This window comes from Dipodomys merriami, unplaced genomic scaffold, assembly GCF_024711535.1.
Source record: "Dipodomys merriami isolate MVZ:Mamm:240054 unplaced genomic scaffold, mDipMer1.0.p SCAF_1, whole genome shotgun sequence".
Taxonomy (NCBI): domain Eukaryota; kingdom Metazoa; phylum Chordata; class Mammalia; order Rodentia; family Heteromyidae; genus Dipodomys; species Dipodomys merriami.
Window position 1 is genome coordinate 4,752,280 of NW_027202270.1, and position 22,425 is coordinate 4,774,704.

Consider the following 22,425-nt stretch of genomic DNA (forward strand, 5'->3'; position numbering starts at 1 on the left):
TTGGAGCGAGGGCTGTGGGAATATGGGGGAGGGGGGAACTCAGCAGGTCTATGATGACCTGTCTCTCTCTCCCTCTCTCTCTCTCTCTGAAGGAATGCCATCTTAGGGAGGAAGCCAAGTTTGCCCCTCAGTATCACCCCTCCCCCCATCCCCGTGTCCTCTTCACAACCCCTCCGGGTGGACAGAGGGTCTCTCGCTTCCCATCTTTCTTCCTCTCTGGCCTAGAAGTCCCCTGGGGATGTGTTGCTTGTGTCTTCATGTCCTGTCTCCTGGTGTGGCACCGTAGGCTGCATCTGTGACACTCAAAGGTTCATAACTGTCATCCCTCCCACCCCACCCCCAGTCACTGGCCATCAGCCCGGTGGTGGCCCCATGAGCATCTAGGCCCGCCTTTCCCACCACCACACCGGAGGGCCTGCCGGGTCTCCGCGGGGCTGGCCCTCTTCTCCGGCTATGTGCTGGCCCAGAGCCTGGAAGGTGTGTTTATGTCCACTGTTCATCACCACGTGGCTGTGCCGAAAGGAAGTGGAGAAGCTACAGGGTGAAGGTGGAGGCTCCGCCCAGAACCCAAGATGGCGGGAGCGGAGGGGACCATGGCCGAGAGGGACCCTGAGCCGTTGGGCATGCGGACATTGGCAGACCATCCCTCCAGCCAGACCTGCGGCCATGGAAGCGGAGGCCAGGCTAGCTGCAGGCTGATCTCTGAGCAGCTTCGGATGGAAAGGGGCCTTGCCCGGGAGCCTGGCTGGTGCCCAGAGACACGGTGCTTGAGGGATGTTTGAAGGGTATGACTTGTCCCCAAGAGTGTTGGAAGCTTTGGCTGGGGTTCACCAGGAAGCTGTGGTCCCATTGGGGATGGGGACTTCTGGGTCTCTGAGTAGCCCGAGGCCAGCTGTCTGGAAGACAGTCAGCTCCACCTCCCGCCAGAGAGGAAGCCCTCTGTGGACAGAACAAGCCTCACACAGCTAAGCCGCTCCAGAACCTGACTCTCTAACACACCCAGGGCCCCGCTGTCAGAGAACTCCTGCGGGTACCTTGGCTCACACCTGTAATCCATGCTGCTGTGCTGTTCCAGAGGCTGAGATCTGAGGCTCACAGATTCCAACCATCTTGAGCAGACAATTCCTCAAGACTCTTAACTCCAGCTAATCAACAAAAAGCCAGCAGTGAAGCTGTGGCTCAGAGATAGAATGTCAACCTTGGATGGAAAAGCCAAGTTAGAGCACAAGGCCCTGAGTTCAAGCCCAGTACCAGCACATACACACACACCCACACACGACTCCTGGCAGAGTTCTGTGTCCTTACGTATGAGTCAGTTGGGGATGTATTTTGCTGTTATGAAATGCCCCAGGCCTGGTAAATACAGCCTCAGAAACCTGCCTCTTGCTTCTCTAGAGATCAGGAAACCCCCAGGTCAAGGTCCTGGGCAGACCCCAGGCGGGTTCCCTCCCTCGCTTCTCACCCCATCTCACAGGGAGGAGCAAGAGAGACTGTCAGAGGCCAAAGATGCATTTGCTGAGTCCTGTGAATTAGCCGTAAGTCCCTCCACTTCGGCCTATGCCCTTTGCTCGGAGTTGTTCTCTGCTGTAGTCCCTTCACAGTCCCCTGCTAGCAGGAGAAAAGATTCAGACAACCGTCTCCTGAGGAAGGTGAGCTGTCTCTGAAACAAGTAATGTCTTCTTTTCTTAGAGAACAAAAACAAAACCTTCAAGAGACCACCTTGTTCTGGTCTGGTAATAAAGTCATAACAACGTTTCTGGAACTTCTCCAAGAACAAAGTCTGAGCTAATGGTCAACCAGGCCTCACCTGGGGTCTAGGCCTGAGTGAACTCCGCGTGTCCTCAGTTCTCCCTTGTGCTCCGGAAGCCAATATCTCCACCCCTGAAGACGGCCCAAGATGCACTGCTTCCCGTGGCTGTCGGAATAAACCCCTGTCCCCGCCCTTCACCACGTCTCTTAATTTGGCACCCGAGGACAAATGGCCAGAGCTCCCTTGGGGCTCTGAATCTTTGGGCCTGGAGTCTAAAAACCTGGTTTCAGGACATCTGGTCCCCCTTCTTCTCCTCATGAAGACATGATTTTACCACAAGGACCCCATTCCCATGCCCCTTAACACACAGGTACATAAACACAGCCCCATCTCCACACGGGTCCCACTGGAGATTAGGGTTTTGATGCCTGAGCCACATCGCCCATGTCACAGCAGCTGGACACAGAGCCCAGGACCTGCTCAGAGTGACCAGCACCCCACAGATGAGGGGACTCGAGCCTGCAGACTTCGCTGCACACAGTTATCTGCAGAGGTCTCCCTCTTCCTGCCTGCGGGGTAGGGTGGGGGCGCTTTCCAGTGTGTTCACCTGGTGATCATGGAGGATTGTAATGGCTGCCGCTCACCTGCCCAGCTAGCCAGGAAGCTCGGATTTAGGTCCAGGATTTGATCTAAGTCCCTGGACTACGGTTGGACAATATGAGCCATGTGTTATGAGGCCACAGGCCCAGTTGGACTTGGACAAAACTGGGACAAAGACAGGAGACCTAACTGAACAAAAACCCTACCACCAACAGACTGCCAGGCCTTCTCCCCAGGCAGAGGCAGCCCCTGGGGGCCGCCCTTTCTCACCAGTCGTCTGCCTTGGCCTCTGGAGAAGTTGGGAATGTCCCCTCGCCTCAGCGGCTGATGAACCGTGAGTCCTATGAGCAGTCCTCTTCTGGCTCTCCTGCGTCACTTTTTAAATGGTTGACTGATCTGGTTCCATTAGCTCCCAGAACCCAGGCCTAGCTAGCAATGACTAGGGTATATATGTGTGCTCATCCCAGATAAACCCAAACAGAAGCACAGCACACCCGCCTTCTGTCTTATGTGTGTGATAGGTAGATGTTTAGATGTCATGTGCCCAATACAGTTTGGAGCTAAAAAGAACCTTCTAGAATGTGAGTCCAGTCTCAAATGACTTCCATCATCAGAGAGAGGCTGCACTCGACCTGAGATGTTTTGTCATTTAATCTCTGCCTGCCCACCCCTGAGCTTGTCTCTCTGTGTGCATCACTCAACCACACAAACCTTTCCCTTGATGCAGTGTTTTGAATTATCCTGGTGTCTTCCTGCCCCAGTTCCTTTGCACATCCTACAGTGCCTGCCCAAAGACCTTCCTTGCTTCTTTTGTCCGGCATGGGTCTCTCCCTGTCTTCAGCCTTCCAGTAACCTTGACTTTTTGGTGGGGGCTGACTCTTCTGATGGCCCAGCCCTCTCTGTTGGTGCTGGGTTGTGGAACTTTCCTGACGTTTGTGGATAACCTGACTCCCATCTGTCCTTCCTAGCCGACGTGGATGTCTGCTTAGTCCAATATGTGCCTCGGTTTCTCTCACCATGTCCACCTCTCTCAAGGTATGGGAATGAACCCCCTCTTGTCACAGTGGGGAAAACAAACAGCAAAAGGTTCATCTGAGTCAAGGAATAACCCTAACTTGAGCTCTCAGAGGCCTAGTATGTGCTGGAAGCACGTGAGTTAACTGACCCCTAATCAGTCACCATAACCCCCGGATGTAGGCACAGAGTTACATATCCCTCATCTAAAATGCTTGGCCCAGGATGGATTTTCTCTTCATACAGGATTTTGAGGTATTTGTGTAAGGATGCTTCGGGGGTGGGGCCGGGGCTAACGCGCCGTCCGTCCACCAAGGCTTGCCCTGCGCTCTGCTCACAGGCGGGCGGCATTTGTGCGGCATTTCCAGTGTGCCTGTGACCTGGCTCACCAGGTCTGCAGTAGGACGTGCTACCTTGTGGGGTCTCACAAAGCTTCAGGTTTGGGAACCTTTTGGATTCGGGGTCATTGGGATTAGAGATTTTCCACCTGTGTGATCATCATCAGCTAAGAAAAAGAGGCTCAGAGAAAGGACGTGGCAGCCGCTGGCCTGGCCCCTGGCTCTGTGTCTGTGTCTGTCGCTGGCCCTTGGAGCAGGGCCCTCGGTGGAGAGGAGGCCGGGAGACAAGGAGACTGCTGTGCCACTCAGGGCAGGCTCAGTCACCGGGAGGCAGCTGGCCTTTCTCCCTGCGATGTTACCAGCCCCTCACCTGGTGTCCCCTCCAATTCCCCCGGGAACCCAGGTGGCGAGGGGGAGCAGTTGGCCCCAGAACAGGGAGTAAAGTCAGAATTAGAATTCAGGCCCCACCTCACCCTGGCGCCGGCTGCCCGCTCCCGCAGGGTGAAGCATGCGGAAGGGTGCATGCCAGGACTGCATCTTTGGAAAAGGAGAGCTCTATTATTGGTGGGACAATGGCTCCCCTAAAGTTGTCCCTGCCAGGACCCCTAAATGCTTGAGTATGGAAAAGGGGGATAAAGACATGGGAGAATTAAAAATTACAGATTAATTAAAGAATTACAGATAGGCTGACTTTAAAATAGGAAAGTAAGTGGGGTACTACTTGTGGCTCACACTTGAAATCCTAGCTACTCAGGAGGCTGAGGTCTGAGGATCGTGGTTCAAAGCCAGCCTGGACAGGAAACGTCCATGAGACTCTTATCTCCAATAACCTAACAAAGAGCTAGAAGTGGAGCTGTGGCTCAGGTGGTAAAGTGCTGGCCTGGAGCAAAAAAGCCCAGGGACAGTGCCCAGGCCCTGAGTTCAAGTCCCAGGACCAGCATCAGATTATACATATATATACATATATATTATATATTAATTATTTATATTATATAATGAAACAAGGAACTATGTCTACTTATTTACATATTTAATTTATTGGCTGGCTTCATAAAAAGAAAATATGATCATGAGCCCAAAAGTGTGAGAAACAGAAGAGCCTAGAAGCTGGAAAACAGATCCAGGACCTCAGCCCCGCCTATGTCCTGGCTCTGCCGGGGGGCCTGTGCGGGACCTCTGATTTCCACAGCACTAAGGTGTCCACTTCATATTCCACCGCACCATCAACATCACTGGGTGGTGACAGTGTCCCAGGCCGAGCAATACCATTTCCCCAGGGAGCCTCTGCCCCTCCTTACCTGGGGCTTACGAATGTGACTCTGATTTACTGTGAAACCTAGTTCAGTCATTCTGCATACAGTCATGGGGATGTTTGTGAACACCTGATAGATTGCTTTTGTTCTGAGCATGCTTAGGTTATGCTTTTTTTGTTTCTTGTTTTTGTTTTTTCCTGCCAGCACTGGAGTTTGGATTCAGGGCATTATGCTTGCTGGGCTTGTTTTAACTCAAGCTGGTGTTCTACCCCCTGATCCACACCTCCAGCCTGGATTTTTTTTTTTGCTGGTTAGTTTGGAGATAGAATCTCTTGGACTTTTCTTCCCAGCTTGACCTCTAACCTTGGTGCTCCAGAAGTCAGCCTCCTGAGTAGCTAGGCTGACAGGTAGGATGAGTCATCAGCCCCTGGCTTGTACTGTCTAGCACATTCATGATGGCTTCGGCCCTGCTGGGCAGACCCGGCCCAGGGTAGGACTGTGGTCTCTGCTGCCTCTGCTCTGAGGAGACCCTGAATGAGTTGTGTCTCTCCCGAGCTGGCCCAGGGTCCTGAAATGACAGTGCTGCTCCACCCCGCCAGCTTTGAGGCAAAAAAAATGTGAGCCAACCATTCCTCCCAGCGCCCATTTGCACCCGGAGTCCCTGCTTGCCTCCCGCAGTGTGAGTGTTCCATTACCAACGACAAGAAGGGAGAAGGGAAACTGTAGGATTGTTTTTCCTAGAAGGCAGCAGCAAACGAGGAACCGGCATTTGCCTAGTTGTTTGGGGACCTGAAAAGCGACACTTTGGCAATTCAATCCTCATGGAGAACACCTTACCTAGCTCTTGAAGGTGGGACCTTAAGGGGGTTAAAAAGAAAAGAGAGACACCTGGGCGAGCCCAAGAGCGCGTCCCAGGAAACGGGCACCTGTGCAGCACTGGCTCCCAGGAAGAAACAGAGAACAGTGTGCTCCCCGAGTGCCTCCAGCAAAGGGATCTCAGAGAGACAGGAGGAAAGTGTCCACGGGGAGGGGAGCGGGAAGGCAGATGGCTGAGTCTGGACAGGGATCTTTGGTTAAAAAGTTATGATTGTTTGATTAAGCAGTGGTACCAAGGAGTTTCGATTCCAGAAGTCCGGTTAGGAGTACCTTGCGTCTTGGTCCGTGTTCCCCCGCCGTCATTCTCCCCGCCTCCCATCCCTCCCCTCAGGTCACACACCTCGATTTTTATAGAATTAAATATGACTGCATTTGCTCGCCCCCCACTGCTGTGGCCCCCGCTGCTCCCCTCCCCCGGAACAGGCTCCGGCTTCCCGCTATTTGTTTTGTTGAGCAACTTATTAGCTGTTCAGAGGCAGCACATCATTGAACCCCGACCCGCACGTGTACTCTCCTTTAGTTTGTGTGTGTGTGTGTGTGTATGACAATGTGTGTGTTCATGTATGTTTGTATTTTAGATTCAAGTTCCACAGAGGAGAGGAAATATTCACTATGTACTGGGATTGCAGGCATGTGCTGCCATGCTCAGCACCTAAAAGCTCAGTTCTGAAGAGCTCCTTAGAACATCATTTCAAATCTGGTAGAAATCTGAGGCTTGTAAAATGTTCCAGGTTTGGCTAAACACAAGGAAAACAAGCTCAAGCGTATGTATCTATATACACACGTAGACCCAAACACACACAAACACACGTCACAAGCACAAGCACACATAAATCACTCATATACACATACACAAGCACATACACCTATACATGCAAAACCACACATGCATACTGATGCATACACACATACACAGAAACAAGCACACATAGAGTACACATACAAACACACATAAACATACATGCACACCCCACAGAGCAGCTCTAGAAAATACATGTAGGTAGCAAGCTGAGTCATGCGCCAGCCCTTGTGTGTTTGGTGTGTTTAATGGCAGTCTGGGCACTGCAGATGCCAGTTCATGTACAGAAACTCATTTCTTTTTTGCAGAAAGTTCACCCCCTTTCAATAGAGTGAACTTTATTGAAGCTGAAGTGCATTTTTTTTGTTTGCTTGGTTTTGTTTTTAAATTACTAAACAATTGCTGGACCCTCAGTCCCTTATGAAAGGATTCTGAATGATATTATGGCCATTCAAAGACTTGAATAAGGGGACGTGGTAGTGGAGCACTGGGGTCATCTACCCTTCCGGAATAGCTGAACTGTGAGGCTCCCCGCCCCCACTCCAGGCCCTGGTTGTTGCCGCTCAGGCTCAGCCACACCGAGGTCTCCAGCAGGGTGAGACCGCAGGCATGGTGCGCACTGGGGCATCCAGAGGCAGGGCTTGATTTATTTATAATAGAGCCTGGAGAGTCTGAGGGGGTGGATGTTGCTTCAGGCTGACAAACAAGTTTGTCCTGGTGACTCTGGGAGGAACTTGGCCAATTGAAGGCCTCCAGGAAACCTGAGAAAGGGGCTGGGCTGCAGCTCTCCCAGGGGGATAAGCAAGCATCCTGAGATGTTTAGACTTGGCAGGAGGAGCACTAGGGTGGCAGGAGCAAGCAAAACCACCCTCCCACCCACCCTCACCCCCATCTGGCCTCCCTGATTGCTTCAGGAAGCGCAGGTGTAGCCTGGGTGTAGCAAGCAGAGAATCAGCTCCCACACACATTTACCATCTTGTCCTGTGGGGCTTATAGGTTCTGTGGATGAACAGGTGAAGGAGCCAAGGACTAGCAAACTGGAGTCTGGAACTGCAATTCCTGAGGATGCGTGGTACAGGCAGAGAGCAGCATGGAGATCACCAAGGTCAAGCGCAGCATTTCCCACATGGGAAGCTCAGATGTCTGACCTGGGTCACACGACTAGACCTATGAGCCGAGCTTTTGCTCCACGTATTGGTTGCGGATGCATCACTGGGTCAGAGCAAGGAGATTGTACTCAGACGTGGATGCTAAGAGACTGCAGCCATGCAGGCCCTGTCCCCAGCAGGAGGCTCTCCTCACCATTTCTCTCCAGGACATTGGTTCCTCAGCCTTCGTGCCAGGTTTGTGAATGGGTGATCCCCTGTCACGTGATTGTGTCCTTACTCTTGAAGGATGACATCCGGGAATGTGTTTGGTGGCCCTTCCTTAGCCCTTGCGTTTTCCAGTTCCAATGTTCCTTAGCTTCTATTTTCACCAGAGAGAAATCTGCTGTGATCCATTGCTTTGGCCTTGTGATGACTTTCAAGGTGTTCATCTCTATTATCCTTGCATGACACTTTCAGATTCATTTGGCAAGTGTTTATTTCTATTTATCCCATTGAGGACTCTCTGTGATTGTCCAGTTAAGATTAGAGTTGTTAGCAAAACAAAAAAAATACAAGAAGTCCGTTAAATGTAAATTTTAGGTAAGTATGCCTCAAATATTCCATGGAACATACTTCTACTAAATGTGTTTTTTATCTTTTAAACAGAGTCTTGCTATATAACCTGGTCTGGGCCTTGCAGATCCTCCTGCCTCAGTCTCCCAAGAGCCGGGATTGTAAGTGCCTGCCTAAAATCTAAATTTACATGAGAATCTTTTAGTCTCATTTGCCAAATTTGGCAACCTACATTCAAGGATTCTGATCTTTCCTCTAATATGGAAGATTTTGTCACAAATTCTTCCCCTGATGCTTTACCTCAGCCATTTCTATTCCCTCCTCTTGAATTCCTTTTGAATACTTGTTTGTATTTGCTTCTTAGGGCTGGATAACAAAACTGCCACAGATTAGGTGAGAGACGCTGCAACAGAAATCATGTTTCCACCTTTCTGAAGGTTAAGCGTCTAGAATCGAGGTATCTACACAATCAGGCTCTCTTCTCTCTTAGCCATCCCTAAGAGCTGGGCTTGGATTCTCTAAGAACACATCTCAGCTTCCAGTGGCTTCTGGCAGCCTTCAACTCTCCTTGGCTTCCCACTGCCGGCCTCCAGTGTCCGCCTCTGCACACGTGGCCTCTGTCCCTCTGTCCCCATCTAGGTCTCTATCTGCGTCTGCAAGTGCCTTCAGGTAAGGACACTGGTGTTTCAACCAGGACCCACTCCATCCAGTCTGACCTGAACTGTATCACAGCTACAAAGATCTGATGGCTAACTATGTCACTCTGAATTCCTAGGTAGTCATGATTATTCTACTTGGTAAACCAAAGTTCAACATTTGAAATTTTAAAAAAATAAATAAATAGAAGTCTCTGTGAAACAAACAACAAAGGGGGTTTTAGTCGTAAGTTAAAGGGAGCCTGCCTGAATTTATTCACTCTGTCTTTAATTCTGGCTGTCCCGGGCTTCTTCTCCTTCCTCTGTGTCACACACCTGTTCTCCTGAACTCCTGAGTTGTTCCTCCTTCCATTTTCACTCCAATTTGAACGTAGTAAGGTTAACTTAGGGATCGGTGTGCCACACAAATAGTATCAATGAAGACTTATTTTTTCCTCTTCAGAGCCCGGAGTACTTGAGGCTTCTTGGGCAGAGTTCAGTGTTTCTTCTTTATTCAGAGCATGAGTTTCAGCTGTGCACAAAGACTACAGCTCTGCTTCTACCTTCATGGGGAGCCACTGGCTGGGCCAGATTACTTCCTGTTCCCTGGAGGGGAGCTGACTCCCCCCACCCCCGCTTTGCCGGGGCTCCTAGCACCTGAGGGTCTCACCTCCTGTTTGTTAACTCAAGTGTGTATTTTAAGCAGACTTCATCCTCCTTTATCCAGCAGTTTTAGATATTTATAGGTGGTAGTACTTCATACTGACTGACTCTACTGAATAGCTGTTTCCAGAAGTCCAGTCCCTGTGGTTTACGTGAACACAGGTAACCGGCTCTCAGATGCTAGCTCGCTGTACGCTGGATTCAGTGTCAATCACCCAGAAGATGTCCTGTTTCATAAACGTGTTATCCAGTTGTAGAGTATCAGCCATTTTACGTCCTCTTGGCTTAGTGGATTCCTCACAACATGATTCTAATGTTGAAGTAGGTACCACCCATCCTCTTTCCACTGTCTTCTCTCCCCAGAGGTTGTGTGTAGGAAACTGGACGGGAATGAGCTCATCCAACAGACCATAGGCTGATGTTCAGCATATTCAGATCACTCAGTTGAACAAGGAAGGGCATGATGGATGCTGGACATAGAAGGCAGAATGTAGGATGCTCAGCCCCTGCCACTAGCCAGCCACCTGTTCTGTCCTGAAGTTGAGATAAAGCACTGGACACAATGCCCTATGGGCTCCTTCTAGCTCCTGGTCATTCATCAACGTTTAGGTGAGGGAATGCTAGGGGTCAGAGCCATGTGGAGGCTCCCACAGTTTTCCTGTTCCTTATACCATGTGGTGTGCGGCTTCTCTCCCAGGCCTTGGTCCTTGCTGCTGGCCTTTGATGTTCACTGCTGTCTTGTGTGTGTGTGTGTGTGTGTGTGTGTGTGTGTGTGTGTGTGTGTGTGTGTGTGTGTGTGCGCGCGCGCTGGTTGTGGGGCCTGGACTCTGGGCCAGGGCTCTGTCCCTCAGCTCTTCAGCTCAAGGGTAGCGCTCTACCACTTGAGCCACAGCACCACTTCCGGCTTTTTCTGCTTATGTAGTGCAAGGCAAGCACTCTACCACTGAGCCACCTTCCCAGCTCCGTTCACTACTGTCTTGATTGTTTTATGTTCCCTCTGTCCCTGAGGAAACACTTCTGATCTGATGGCTTCTAGGAACACTTCCTGGACTCTGTTGTCCCAGGCCTCATTCTGTCTCCCACCATGCTGTCTCTGACTGGCTGTCCACCACACTGGCAGAGTTGCCGAGCCATGCCTGGTGAGATCTTAGGGAGCCCAGCCTCCAGTCCTCGAGCTTTTCCTGTGTAAAGTTGTGAAGCCTGAACAAAATATAGCAATTTTAGGTTTGGATTCCATTTTGTCCAGGAAATGTGTCAGCAACTCCCCTTGGTCCCCTTGGGCCCAAATTCCAGGAACAATCCTCTACGGTAAATTCCACTAACTACAGCTCATCAGCAGATAACAGGAAAAACCCAAAGTCCCAGAGGTTCCTGCAAGTGAAAGACCACTTGGTCTCAGCTCAGACCATCTGCTTTAGCCAATCGTTTCGAAGAGCATCAACCCCATGAACCAGCCAATCCCCAGTACCCGCTCGGTTCCCACCACTGGTTATGCTAATCATCCTTTAGAATTATTTTATGAATTTCCCGCGGTGTGATATGATTTGTTGAGTGTTGCAATGATGCATAGAAGTCCCTAAAAACCCTATAAAAACCTGCTAGAGGAAGGGCCAGGGCTCACATTTTGGACTTGCTGCATCAGGGAAGGTTTCTGAGTCTGGCTTGAGCTGTAATAAAGGACTCTCGTGCATTTACATCAGCAACGGCTCCCTGGTGGTCTCTGGGGGGGCTTTGGCCTGGCACTTCAATGTCTCCTGAGCACATTGTATGTGTTCCGTGGCTTTGAGTCAGGGCTGCACCGTTCTGCATATGAATGAAGAATGAGAAGAGCCAGTCCATGCCATGGTCAAGGTTGAGAGAGCACAGAAGCAGGCGGACAAGACTGTTGGGGCTGACGGTGAATAAGTGCTCAGAGGAGAACAGAATCTGGAGCTACAACATTGAGCAACAGGACTGGAGGACTTGGTCAGAGGTTTGGAAGCCTATAAGGAGAGCAGAAATCAAAGCGATAACAAGGAATCCGCAGTTGAGAGCCATGAGAACTCCTGCCCAGGTGCAGACGGGCAGACGGAGGCTCAGGTGTGTCCTTGGAGAGGAAGGAGGGAAAGACTGGCTGGGGGTGGTGTCCTCATCGACAGAGCCTCTCTATTCCATCTTAATTGATTCTGCTTAGCCCTGCACAAATAGAACCCGGCTGTAGAAATGCCCAACAAGTATCTTTGGCCTCAGCTACATTCAGGTTTATCTTCTACAGCCAGGCCAATTTGTCGTCCTTTGATGCTACTCTTTCATATTATTTTTCAAAGTATTTTCTTTTAGAGAGGTGCGGTGGAGAGCAAAGCCAGGGCCTTGAGCATGCTAGACAAGCCTCTACATGGAGCTCCGGCCCATGCTAGACAAGCCTGCTGCGTGGAGCTCCAGCCCATGCTAGACAAGCCTGCTACGTGGAGCTCCAGCCCAGTCCTGTAGTTGCCACGTTTGGCTATCCCATGTCTTTATTTGACTTGTGCAATTATATTTTAAGGCTCTTCAGTGCGAGTGCATATTTCTACTTTCTCTGGACCCATACACATCTGTCCCTGGGCTAAATGGTTTCTATTGGAAATGTATTTCCAGCACACAATGAGATGCTGTAGGGTAATGGAAAGGAACGATGCATGCCACAGCTTGAGAGTAACAGAAAGAGAAACAAAACCCAACACCATTTATGTGCCATGTCCATAGAAGATGAATCTTTAGGACAGAAAGCAGATTGGTGCCTGCCTGGGGGTGGGGCGATCATGGGAATTGACTGATAGGAAGAATCTTCTAGAGTGACTGAAGTGCTCTTTTTCGGGGAAGGGGGTGTAGGGTAGAAAAATGCTCTTTCTTGGGCTGGGAAGGTGGCTCAGTGGTAGATTGCTTGCCTTGCATGCATGAGGTCCTGAGTTCGATTCCTCAGCACCACATAAGCAGAAAAAAGCCAGAAGTGGTGCTGTGGCTCAAGTGGTAGAGTGCTAGCTTTGAGCTGAAGAGCTGAGGGACAGCGCCCAGGCCCAGAGTTCAAGGCCCATGACTGGCAAAAAAAAAAAAGAAAAGAGAAAAAAAGAAAAATGCTCTTTCTGTTTCTAGCCCAGGAAATGTTCCAAAATTAAATCCGGATGGTTGTACAGTTCTGGAAATTTGCTCAACACCACCGAATTGTATACTTATGTATATGTAAAATAGTATTTGATGACGTACATTTTGCATGAGTGAAGTCTCTATACACATTTGAAGAGGGGTCTGTGGACACGGCCTATCTACCTGCATTTTGCTCCTTTAACCTTTTCCCATGAATTTCTCCCCTCCATAGTCACCTTAGGACTCCTTCCTGGAGTCTGATGGTGGATAAGCATCTTGTGACCCCAAACTGTCCCTCATACAACAGTGCCTTCTTCTCATGGCTGAGTGTCACCCTGCACCGTGGGATCAGGGTGAGCCGGAGTGCATCTGTGATCAGAATCACATAATCGCAACGAATCTCTGGCTCCTGCCCCGACATTCCCCTACTTACCTAAAATTTATCAGTAATGCAGAGATAATCTTGTCATTCATTCCTTCATATTCTCCATGTCGCCATAGGTAGTCGAAGCTCCTTTTCCTGTCGTTCACCAAATCTCCTGTCTTATTTTATTTTATTTTATCATGTGCCTCTATGGGGGCTTGGACTCAGAGTCTCACACTTTTACCTAGCTTTTTTGCTCAGGGCGGGCGCTCTCACACCTCTACCATACCTCCAATGTTTTGCTGGTTAATTGAAGGTAAGAAGCGCCTGGTTTTGTCTGTTTTAGCTGGCTTCAAACTGTGATGCTTAGATCTCAGCTTCCCGAGGAGCTGGGATTACAGGCAGGGGCCCATGCAGGGAGGGTAGCGATGCCTATCTAGTCCAATTGTGACTTTTCGCCCCCAAACGCCAGCTTTTATGCACACATATACCTTTGCTGACTTCTAGGAGCTGAAATAAGCGATAAATGGCAGTGAGGCCACAAAATAAAAGAATAGTAGTAAGGTGTTGCCACCACCAGCTTTGCTAAAGGAGGGGGCCATTCCGGAGATTCTCCAAGATGGATCCAGCCTGGCTGCAGGTGGAGAGTCCTGTGAGGAGATTTCAAAGAGAAACTGTCCCACTAGATGGAACCAAGTCCTCCTCACCAACAAGTGACCCCACAAACACGCAGTAAGCCCCAAGCTGTTGTTTAATGTGTGTGCGAGTTCAAGCTGAGGGGCAGGCTCCATCCTTGGATCAATTCTGCAGCCACAATCAGTGAATCCATCTTCACCCTGGAGGGAGGAACTTTCAGGATTTGAAGAACTCGTTTTCCAAGGCCTGCACATTGCTGTGCTTGGGTTGTGATTTTCAAACCCTCTGGGTCAGTTTCCGGTTTGGACCTTTGGAACAGACAAGACACTGGGAGACCCAGGAGGCTGAGACACAAGGCACAGAGATCCACATTTTCCCAGATGTTTGCCTGGGCAAGGAAAGAGCCTGGGGCAGGGCAGGAGGGAGCTATATACCTTCCTCTGGGCTCCAGGTCTAGGATCTGGAGTCTGGTTCTGATAGGCAGCAATTCAACGTGGGCAGCAGAGATTAGCAAGATAACCAAGAATGGACTCCTTGGTTCGGTGCCTCAGTGCTCAGAACTCTGTTATCTCTCTCACGATCTGCTTCCCAGCGTGCAGCAACCTGAAATCCTCTAGCTTAGGCCTGAGTCCCCTTCCTGGTAAAACAAATCAAACCCTGCAAACCTAAAACAAACCCTGATGACAGAAACAAAGGAGGCCCAGCACTGCAGATCCTATTCACCATGAACTTTGCTCTGAAATATTACTCTTTACTCTTGTATCTGGTGAACAAAGATTTACTCTAGAAATATATCTATTATAAGCCAGGCACTGGTGGCTCACGCTTATAATCCTAGCTACTCAGGAGGCTGAGATCTGAAGCTCGTGGTTCAAAGGCAGCCCAAGCAAGAAAGTCCATGAGACTCTTATCTCTAATTAACTGACCAGGGTGGCTCAAGTAGTAGAATGCCAGCCTTGAACAAAAAGCTCCTCCTAGTTCTGCCTCCTAGTTCCAAAGAAAAAACAAGTTTTGGTATAATCTGGTTAAGGAGAGCTACTTGGGCTAAGGAACCTGAGTTTTGCCTGTTACCATGCCATTATGATCTCATCTGACTTTTAAGTTTTCTACTCTCACCTCTCCTTGGGTTTTTCTTAGGTGATCCTGGGTGAACACGCACAGCGTCCCTGTCAATCACTCCTGCAAGCTATCCTATATATATGGTGTGTGTGTGTGTGTGTGTGTGTGTGTGTGTGTGTGTGTGTGTACACTGGTCCTGGGGCTTGAACTCAGCTTGAACTCAGCTTCTAATAGGTAGCAGTTCAATATGAATAGGGCCTGGGCACTGTCTCTGAGCTTTTTGTTCAAGGCTGGCATTCTACTACTTGAGCCACCCTGGTCAGTTAATTAGAGATAAGAGTCTCATGGACTTTCTTGCTTGGGCTGCCTTTGAACCACGAGCTTCAGATCTCAGCCTCCTGAGTAGCTAGGATTATAAGCGTGAGCCACCAGTGCCTGGCTTATAATAGATATATTTCTAGAGTAAATCTTTGTTCACCAGATACAAGTGTTGACCTTCTGATATCAGTCCCAGGAATGATCTAGACTTTAGGATCCAATTCTTCAAGGAAACCAGAGCAAGTCAGCATCTCCCCATCCCCCCACTCCTCCAGGAGCTGCAAGGACCCTGCAGGCATCAAGAAAACTGGCTGAGTCAAAGCTGGAGCAAAGTGATCTGGTCCAGGACTTCCCAGGGCTCCTCTCCCTGTGGACTGGTTCCCTGTTGCCTGGTTGGGGCAGGCTTAGGCTGAATGGAATTGTTATCTATGAGAAGTGAACTGGTACTGGAGCTGGTAAGTTCCATGGCGTTCAAATTAATAGTCAGGCATCTGAGGCAGGTACAGAAGACAGACCCCTGTCTTCTGTGCATCCTTTATTTTGGAAAGAAGATCTCTTGGACATCAAGAGCTGGGGGCACTTTACAGAGAAGATGGAGACATGTGCAGTGTTCACACTGCAGCCGGGCCTCCGTACAGCTAATGAGATGAGACCACTGCAGTCCCCAACACAGGATCCCCTGCCCCCACAGTAGCAGTAACTCATGCATTAAAAGGAATTCTGGGGCTGAGAATGTGGCTTAGCCGTAGAGTGCTTACCTAGCATGCATGAAGCCCTAGGTTGAATTCCTCAGTACCACATAAACAGAAAAGGCCGAAGTGGCTCTGTGGCTCAAGTGGTAGAGTGCTAGCCTTCAACTAAAGAAGCCCAGGGACAGTGCTTAGGCCCTGAGTTCAAGCCCCAGGACTGGCAAGAAAAAAAAAGTTAAAAAGAATTCTTCCTTTGGACTGAAGCATCTAAGGCTTTCTCCGTTTTCCCGCTGGGTGCTCCTTTTTGTTGGGACTCAAACAGCTGCCCCAAGGAAAGGAATGATTGAATTACTGTTCAGTGGTAATTCTTAGGATGGGAACTGGTATTAGGAATCATGTGGTAAGAGAGAGTAATAGGTGTCTTGTGGTCAGACATTTCTAAAACGGCCCATGAACACATTCACGGAGCCAGAGGCCTCTGTGTCTTGCAGGATTTCTGGAACCTTTTCATATCCCCAGGGGTACAGCTTTCCCCAGACAGCTTTTGAATCCTTACAATTGCTAAGTGAGGGGGCTTTGCTTTCAGTGAACCCGGGTCCCTGTGGAGGATAGCCTGGTAATAAACCCACAAGCCAAGCCAGGTCAGGTTAGAGACAATGAAAAACATGATCACTAATGGACTCTCTTGATGAACGCAGTCTCTGGAAGCTGGAGCCAGCGTTCTGCTTGTGGAACAACTCAGTTCGTGGGGTGCATGTGGAGCCAGCCTGCTGCCTGCTGGGGTGACTCCACGTAAAAGGTATTCAGGCTTAGGGGTTGTGACCTCTCGCTGAAACACAAAGCAGACTCTGGAGGTGGCCAGCCCCAAAGCCTTCTCGCTAATCCTCTTCCACAATGCAGGCTTCCTGGGTTGAGCTGAGGGGGACTTGTTGACCCCTACCTGCTTTCAAAGGAATTCGGAGCCAATTTTATTGGGGGAAAACAAAGCTGCAGCCCAGCCTGAGGCCCCTGCCTCCAACCCTGGTCACTGGGAAGAGCCGAAGCAAAGCTGGCTGTTCGTATGTAATACGTGGAGCATTTGCTTTGGGAGACTCCAGTTGGCAAAAACTGGAGATATTTTAGGTGGGTGATCCCTGAACACAGTTGCCTGGGGCAAAGTTCCTCTTTACTAACAAGAGGAAGATGGTTGTCACCCAACCCCAGGCTGGTGAAAACCAAGGTGACAAACAATGAGATGTTTTCATAGAAGTTGAAGTAACTCTGAAGGAGGAGAGGGGAAGGAGAGGAGAGGAGGGAAATGTCTGTGCATTTAACTAAGAAAACAACAACAACAACACCTTGTTATCAACTCTCAATTCAGGATTAGCAGGCATTTAGCAGAGAATCTTCTGGAAAGCTGGCATTCCAGAAAAAGGAAGATTTTCAGTGATCTGGACGCCTGGGTGACGGGCCGAACTAACTGGGAGCGAGGCTGGGGTAGATGTGAGCGCAGGCCAGATGTGGGGGTGACTGGAGGCGCTGACTGAACCTCGCTTCGGTTCTGCGTTCCTGACAGGCCTCTGAAGGGCTGAGCTGTGATGGCCACAGGCTGGGAGCAGCCTGGCAGTAGCACCCCTCGCAGGTCGGAGTTTGTTCCTGCCAAGTCGGTGGGTAGAGCCAACAAAGACCCAAAGCTTGCGTTGCCCTTTAACTTTTTGATTTTTTTCCCCGTGTGGATGAGTTTTCCACCACTGAATAGTTTAGGAGAGAGGATTTCTACCACGCCGCTATCCCCGTCATTAAACCGCCTGCTGTTTCTTATTTCAGATGGGAGATTCTTGAGGCCAGGCATGTGGGGGAATGAGCGGGTGTCCGCCCTTGTGGGGACAGAGTCCTGTGGTGTGGGCCTTTCCCGGGCTGTGGCTTTGTTCTGCAGAGTAAGGCATCTTCTCTGCCCAGGATCCAAGCACCGGGTCAGGGAAATAGCGAGATGCGTAAGTGTGAACGGGTGTTTTTTTTTTCTAGGACAACCTTAGTAAAGGCCTCAGAAACAGCGGGCGCGGTCCTCCCCCGCTGGGGAGGTCTCCAGGCGCCTCTCCCAGCCTCCGTGGCTGCCCCGCATGCTTTGAAGTTCCTTGGCCTGAAGGAGCTGACTCCCGACCGGTCCCTGTGGTCTGTTGCCATCCTCCTCCCTGGAACTCTCTTAAGGGCACAGTCATTGGGCCGACGCCCTTCTCTGAAGCCAGGGTGACTTCAACTCAACTCATGACAGGTGTGAAGACCCTGTTTCCAAATGAGGGCCTATTCTGAGGTCCCAGGAGAACACAGGCTCGGGGAGGAGGAGGGCCACTGCTCAGGCCCCCAAACTTCCAAGTATCATTTCAGTCCTTATAAAATCTTGTCACCTTTTCAAAAGAAAAGCTTTGCTAAACTCTCCACAGCAGTTTAGAGATTTTGCCCCAAGGGAAGCCCAGATGCAAAGCACAACACACCTCGTGACTCCCTGTGGTCCATGACTAAAGTGTATAGGGCCTGCCTGGGGCGACCAGAAGGGAAGAGCTGACCTCTGCCCTTCCAGGTGGGAGGTGAAGGAAGGAGAAGTAGGGAGAGGCTGCTGGTAGGGCCTGGGCTCCGACAGGGGCGAGGGGAGAGACAGAGATCTCACCGAAGTCCAATCCACAAACAAAGGCCCTCTGGGGCACGTGGCTGGGCAGGATGTGCTATCATCCCGGAGTGGAGGATCTACAGTGCAGGGCTTCTCCAAGGAAAGGCCTAGATTCCAGGAGAGACAGCCAGGGCCTTCGGCGATGGCCGCCTCTGACTCCTGCAGGGCCTGTTCCTGTATCTCACCCTGGCTTTCCAGAACACTTTGGAGCCTCGGGAAATGTGAAGGAGCCTAGGGAAATTCCACTCCCCCTCCCCACCTACAGAGGCCATCCTTGGCCCCTGTGAACTCTCTCCCTAGGCCCTGTCCTTGTGGGGCCAGTGGGTGAGAATAGTCTAACCGTCCGCTGAGGGAGATGCCAGCCTACATACTGATCCTCCTGGAAGGCTGGCTTCGGTGAGAGCTTGAAGAAGCCAGTTAGGAAGGATCAGAGCTCGAGTCTGCCAGTGGCCACGTGCATCCTCACCTTCGCCCTCTCTTGGGGTTCGGGTGGGGGTCCAGCCTTCCTCTCATGGAGGCAGTCTCGCCCTCTACCCAGCCATCCCACACACAAGCTCCAGTGTAGACGCGCGCTCAGCCCCACCCGCCTTTAGGACCGACCACCTTGGGATGGAAGTCGGAGCTCCCTAAGAGACCAGGCTTCCCGGACTGGCATGAACTTCTGCCCAGGCTACACACTCCAGTGTGTCCTGCACTCCTGCCCCGGCCTCAGGCTGCAGAAAGAAGCCACAGAAAAGAAATCTATTGGGGGCCCTTCGGCAAGTGTGTGCCTCCAGTGTGCCTCCAGTGTGCCTCCAGTGTGCCTCCAGTGTGCCCCCAGTGTGCTTCCCAGTGTGCCTCCCAGTGTGCCTCCAGTGTGTCTCCCAGTGTGCCTCCAGTGTGTCTCCAGTGTGCCTCCCAGTGTGTCTCCAGTGTGCCTCCAGTGTGCCTCCAGTGTGCCCCCAGTGTGTCTCCAGTGTGCCTCCAGTGTGCCTCCAGTGTGCCTCCCAGTGTGCATTCCAGTGTGCCTCCCAGTGTGCTTCCCAGTGTGCCTCCAGTGTGCCTCCAGTGTAACTCCAGTGTGCCTCCAGTGTAACTCCAGTGTGCCTCCAGTGTGCCTCCAGTGTGCCTCCCAGTGTGCCTCCAGTGTAACTCCAGTGTGCCTCCAGTGTAACTCCAGTGTGCCTCCAGTGTAACTCCAGTGTGCCTCCAGTGTGCCTCCAGTGTGCCCCCAGTGTGCTTCCCAGTGTGCCTCCCAGTGTGCCTCCAGTGTAACTCCAGTGTGCCTCCAGTGTAACTCCAGTGTGCCTCCAGTGTGCCTCCCAGTGTGCCTCCCAGTGTGCCTCCAGTGTGCCTCCAGTGTGCCCCCAGTGTGCTTCCCAGTGTGCCTCCCAGTGTGCCCCCAGTGTGCTTCCCAGTGTGCCTCCAGTGTGCCCCCAGTGTGCCTCCAGTGTGCCTCCCAGTGTGTCTCCAGTGTGCCTCCAGTGTGCCTCCAGTGTGCCTCCAGTGTGCCCCCAGTGTGCTTCCCAGTGTGCCTCCAGTGTGCCTCCAGTGTGCCTCCAGTGTGTCTCCCAGTGTGCCTCCAGTGTGCCTCCAGTGTGCCTCCCAGTGTGTCTCCAGTGTGCCTCCAGTGTGCCTCCCAGTGTGCCTCCAGTGTGCCTCCAGTGTGCCCCCAGTGTGCTTCCCAGTGTGCCCCCAGTGTGCCTCCAGTGTGCCTCCAGTGTGCCCCCAGTGTGCTTCCCAGTGTGCCCCCAGTGTGTCTCCAGTGTGCCTCCAGTGTGCCTCCAGTGTGCCTCCCAGTGTGCATTCCAGTGTGCCTCCCAGTGTGCTTCCCAGTGTGCCTCCAGTGTGCCTCCAGTGTGTCTCCAGTGTGCCTCCAGTGTGCCTCCAGTGTGCCTCCAGTGTGTCTCCAGTGTGCCTCCAGTGTGCATTCCAGTGTGCCTCCAGTGTAACTCCAGTGTGCCTCCAGTGTGCCTCCCAGTGTGCCTCCAGTGTAACTCCAGTGTAACTCCAGTGTGCCTCCAGTGTGCCTCCAGTGTGCCTCCCAGTTTGCCTCCCAGTGTGCCTCCCAGTGTAACTCCAGTGTAACTCCAGTGTGCCTCCCATTGTGCCTTTCCAAGTCATCCCTCTCCCTCAGAGCACAGCTGCTTTTTTTAACCTGAAGGCTAACGTGGAAGGAATTTGTTTAGTTCGCAGTGGGACAGTGGCATAAACCATTGTGGGGTGATTCATTCTCCCCCACCCCCGGGGGTGGGGGACGTGCTGTGGTCCAGACCAATGAGTGTGTCAGCATGTAAACTCTCCGAATCTGCCGAGGACACGGAGGACGGGCCTGGCTGTGAGGGGTGGAGCCTGGAGCACAGTGCGGAGCGGAGCACAGAGCTACACGCACAGTACTGGCAAGAGCTCCGCTATCGGCATCTTAATCCCAGAAACCAGGCTTTGAGAAATCCCAAGATAGCTGAGCTACGATTTCTCAGCTCCGAGGGTGGTGGTAAGCAGACACAGGTACTGTTGTATTCGATTTAACTGTCTGTGGTACTGGGGTCTGATCTCAGGTCTAACATTTATAGACAGGTGCTCTACCACTTGAGTCATACCCCCAGCCCCAAGCTCACTCCCCCCCTTTTGAAGTCAGGTCCTGTTTTGTTGTGTTTTGTCTCCCCCTGACCCTCCCCGCCCCCCTTCCCAGGACCAGACTTAGTGAATAATCTTCCTACTCGTAGCTTGGTTTATCTGTGGAGATTCCAGGGGTTTATAATGCAGTCTTGTCAATGTTTTGCCCCAGCTGGCCTTGAACTGAGATCCTCCTGATGGTCCCCTCCTGAGCAGCTGGGATTAAAGCTGTGAGCCTCTGTGCACAGACCCTGTTTATAATTCCAAAAGCAAGCAAATTGACCCAGTAGAACAAGCGAGAGCTAGGGGCTCAGGAATTCCTCAGTCACTAACTATACTTTTAAAATTATTTATGTATGTATTTATTTTTTGTCAGTTGTGGGGCCTGAACTCTGGGTCTGGGTGCTGTCCCTCAGCTCTTCAGCTCAAGGCGAATGCTCCACCACTTGAGCCACAGCACCACTTCCAGCTTTTTCTGCTTATGTGGTGCTAAGGATTGGAACCCAGGGCTTCATGCATGCGAGGTGAGCGCTCTACCACTGAGCCCCCTTCCCAGCCCTGTACTTTTTTTAGATGAGTAGCTTAGCTGAAGCATCCAGGTTCCTGGAAGGAGAAGAAGATACGCAAGGAGTTTAAAGGTGTCCACACATACAGCACGGCTGTGGGAGGAAACCCACTGGGAGAACTCTCCGGTGACAGCTGTCAGACACTTCCTGAGCCAGTCAGCCGGTGGGGATTTCCCCGGCCTGCCTCTGGCTCGGATGGCCAATTGTTTTTGCTTCCTGTGGCTGTGGTAGCCATGAATCTCATGGCTAACAACAATGTAACTGACTCTCTCACAGTTCTGGAGCGTCCAAGACCAGTCAGTCTTCACTGGGCATTACTACAGTTCCTCCTAAAGCCCCGGGGAAGGATCTCTCCCCATGGGATGAGGAGATCCTTCCAGCATTCCGAGGGTGGCAACCACCTCTTCCATCTCTGATGCCCTGGACAACCTGGTCTCTTCTTTGTGTGTTGTCTCCCCCTACAATGTAGCACTTAGAGACCCAAGTCTGCGGCTCAGAATCCTTGGCTTAACCGTTCTGCACAGACCTTTTTCCCATATAAGTTAATATTTACAATGATAGAGATGTGTGAAAGAGAGAGGAAGATTGCAAGGCAATCATTCAGCCTTCTGTAGTTGTCATTTATGGTTTTTTTTTTAACTCTACCTTTCTCCATCTACAATCTACATTTGCTTAAAATGCTCCTTGTGGTCTGGGAATGTGGCTTAGTGGTAGAGCGCTTGCCTTGCATGCATTAAACCCTGGGTTCGATTCCTCAGCACCACATAAACAGAAAAAGCCCAAAGTGGAGCTATGGGCTCAAGTGTTAGAGTACTAGCCTTGAGCAAAATCAGCTCAGGGACAGTGCCCAGGCCCTGAGTTCA

The 22,425-nt window shown here is 51.1% G+C and overlaps 1 protein-coding gene across 1 annotated transcript; it reads left to right on the forward strand.

Annotated features, from left to right (window-relative positions):
* The first annotated feature begins 19,054 nt into the window (after positions 1 to 19,054).
* Positions 19,055 to 20,468, forward strand: LOC138811029 (keratin-associated protein 10-1-like). Its single transcript, XM_069998555.1, has 2 exons — positions 19,055 to 19,572; positions 19,673 to 20,468. The coding sequence occupies exons 1-2, from the start codon at positions 19,055 to 19,057 to the stop codon at positions 20,466 to 20,468; spliced, it is 1,314 nt and encodes a 437-aa protein (XP_069854656.1).
* The last annotated feature ends 1,957 nt before the right edge of the window (positions 20,469 to 22,425 follow it).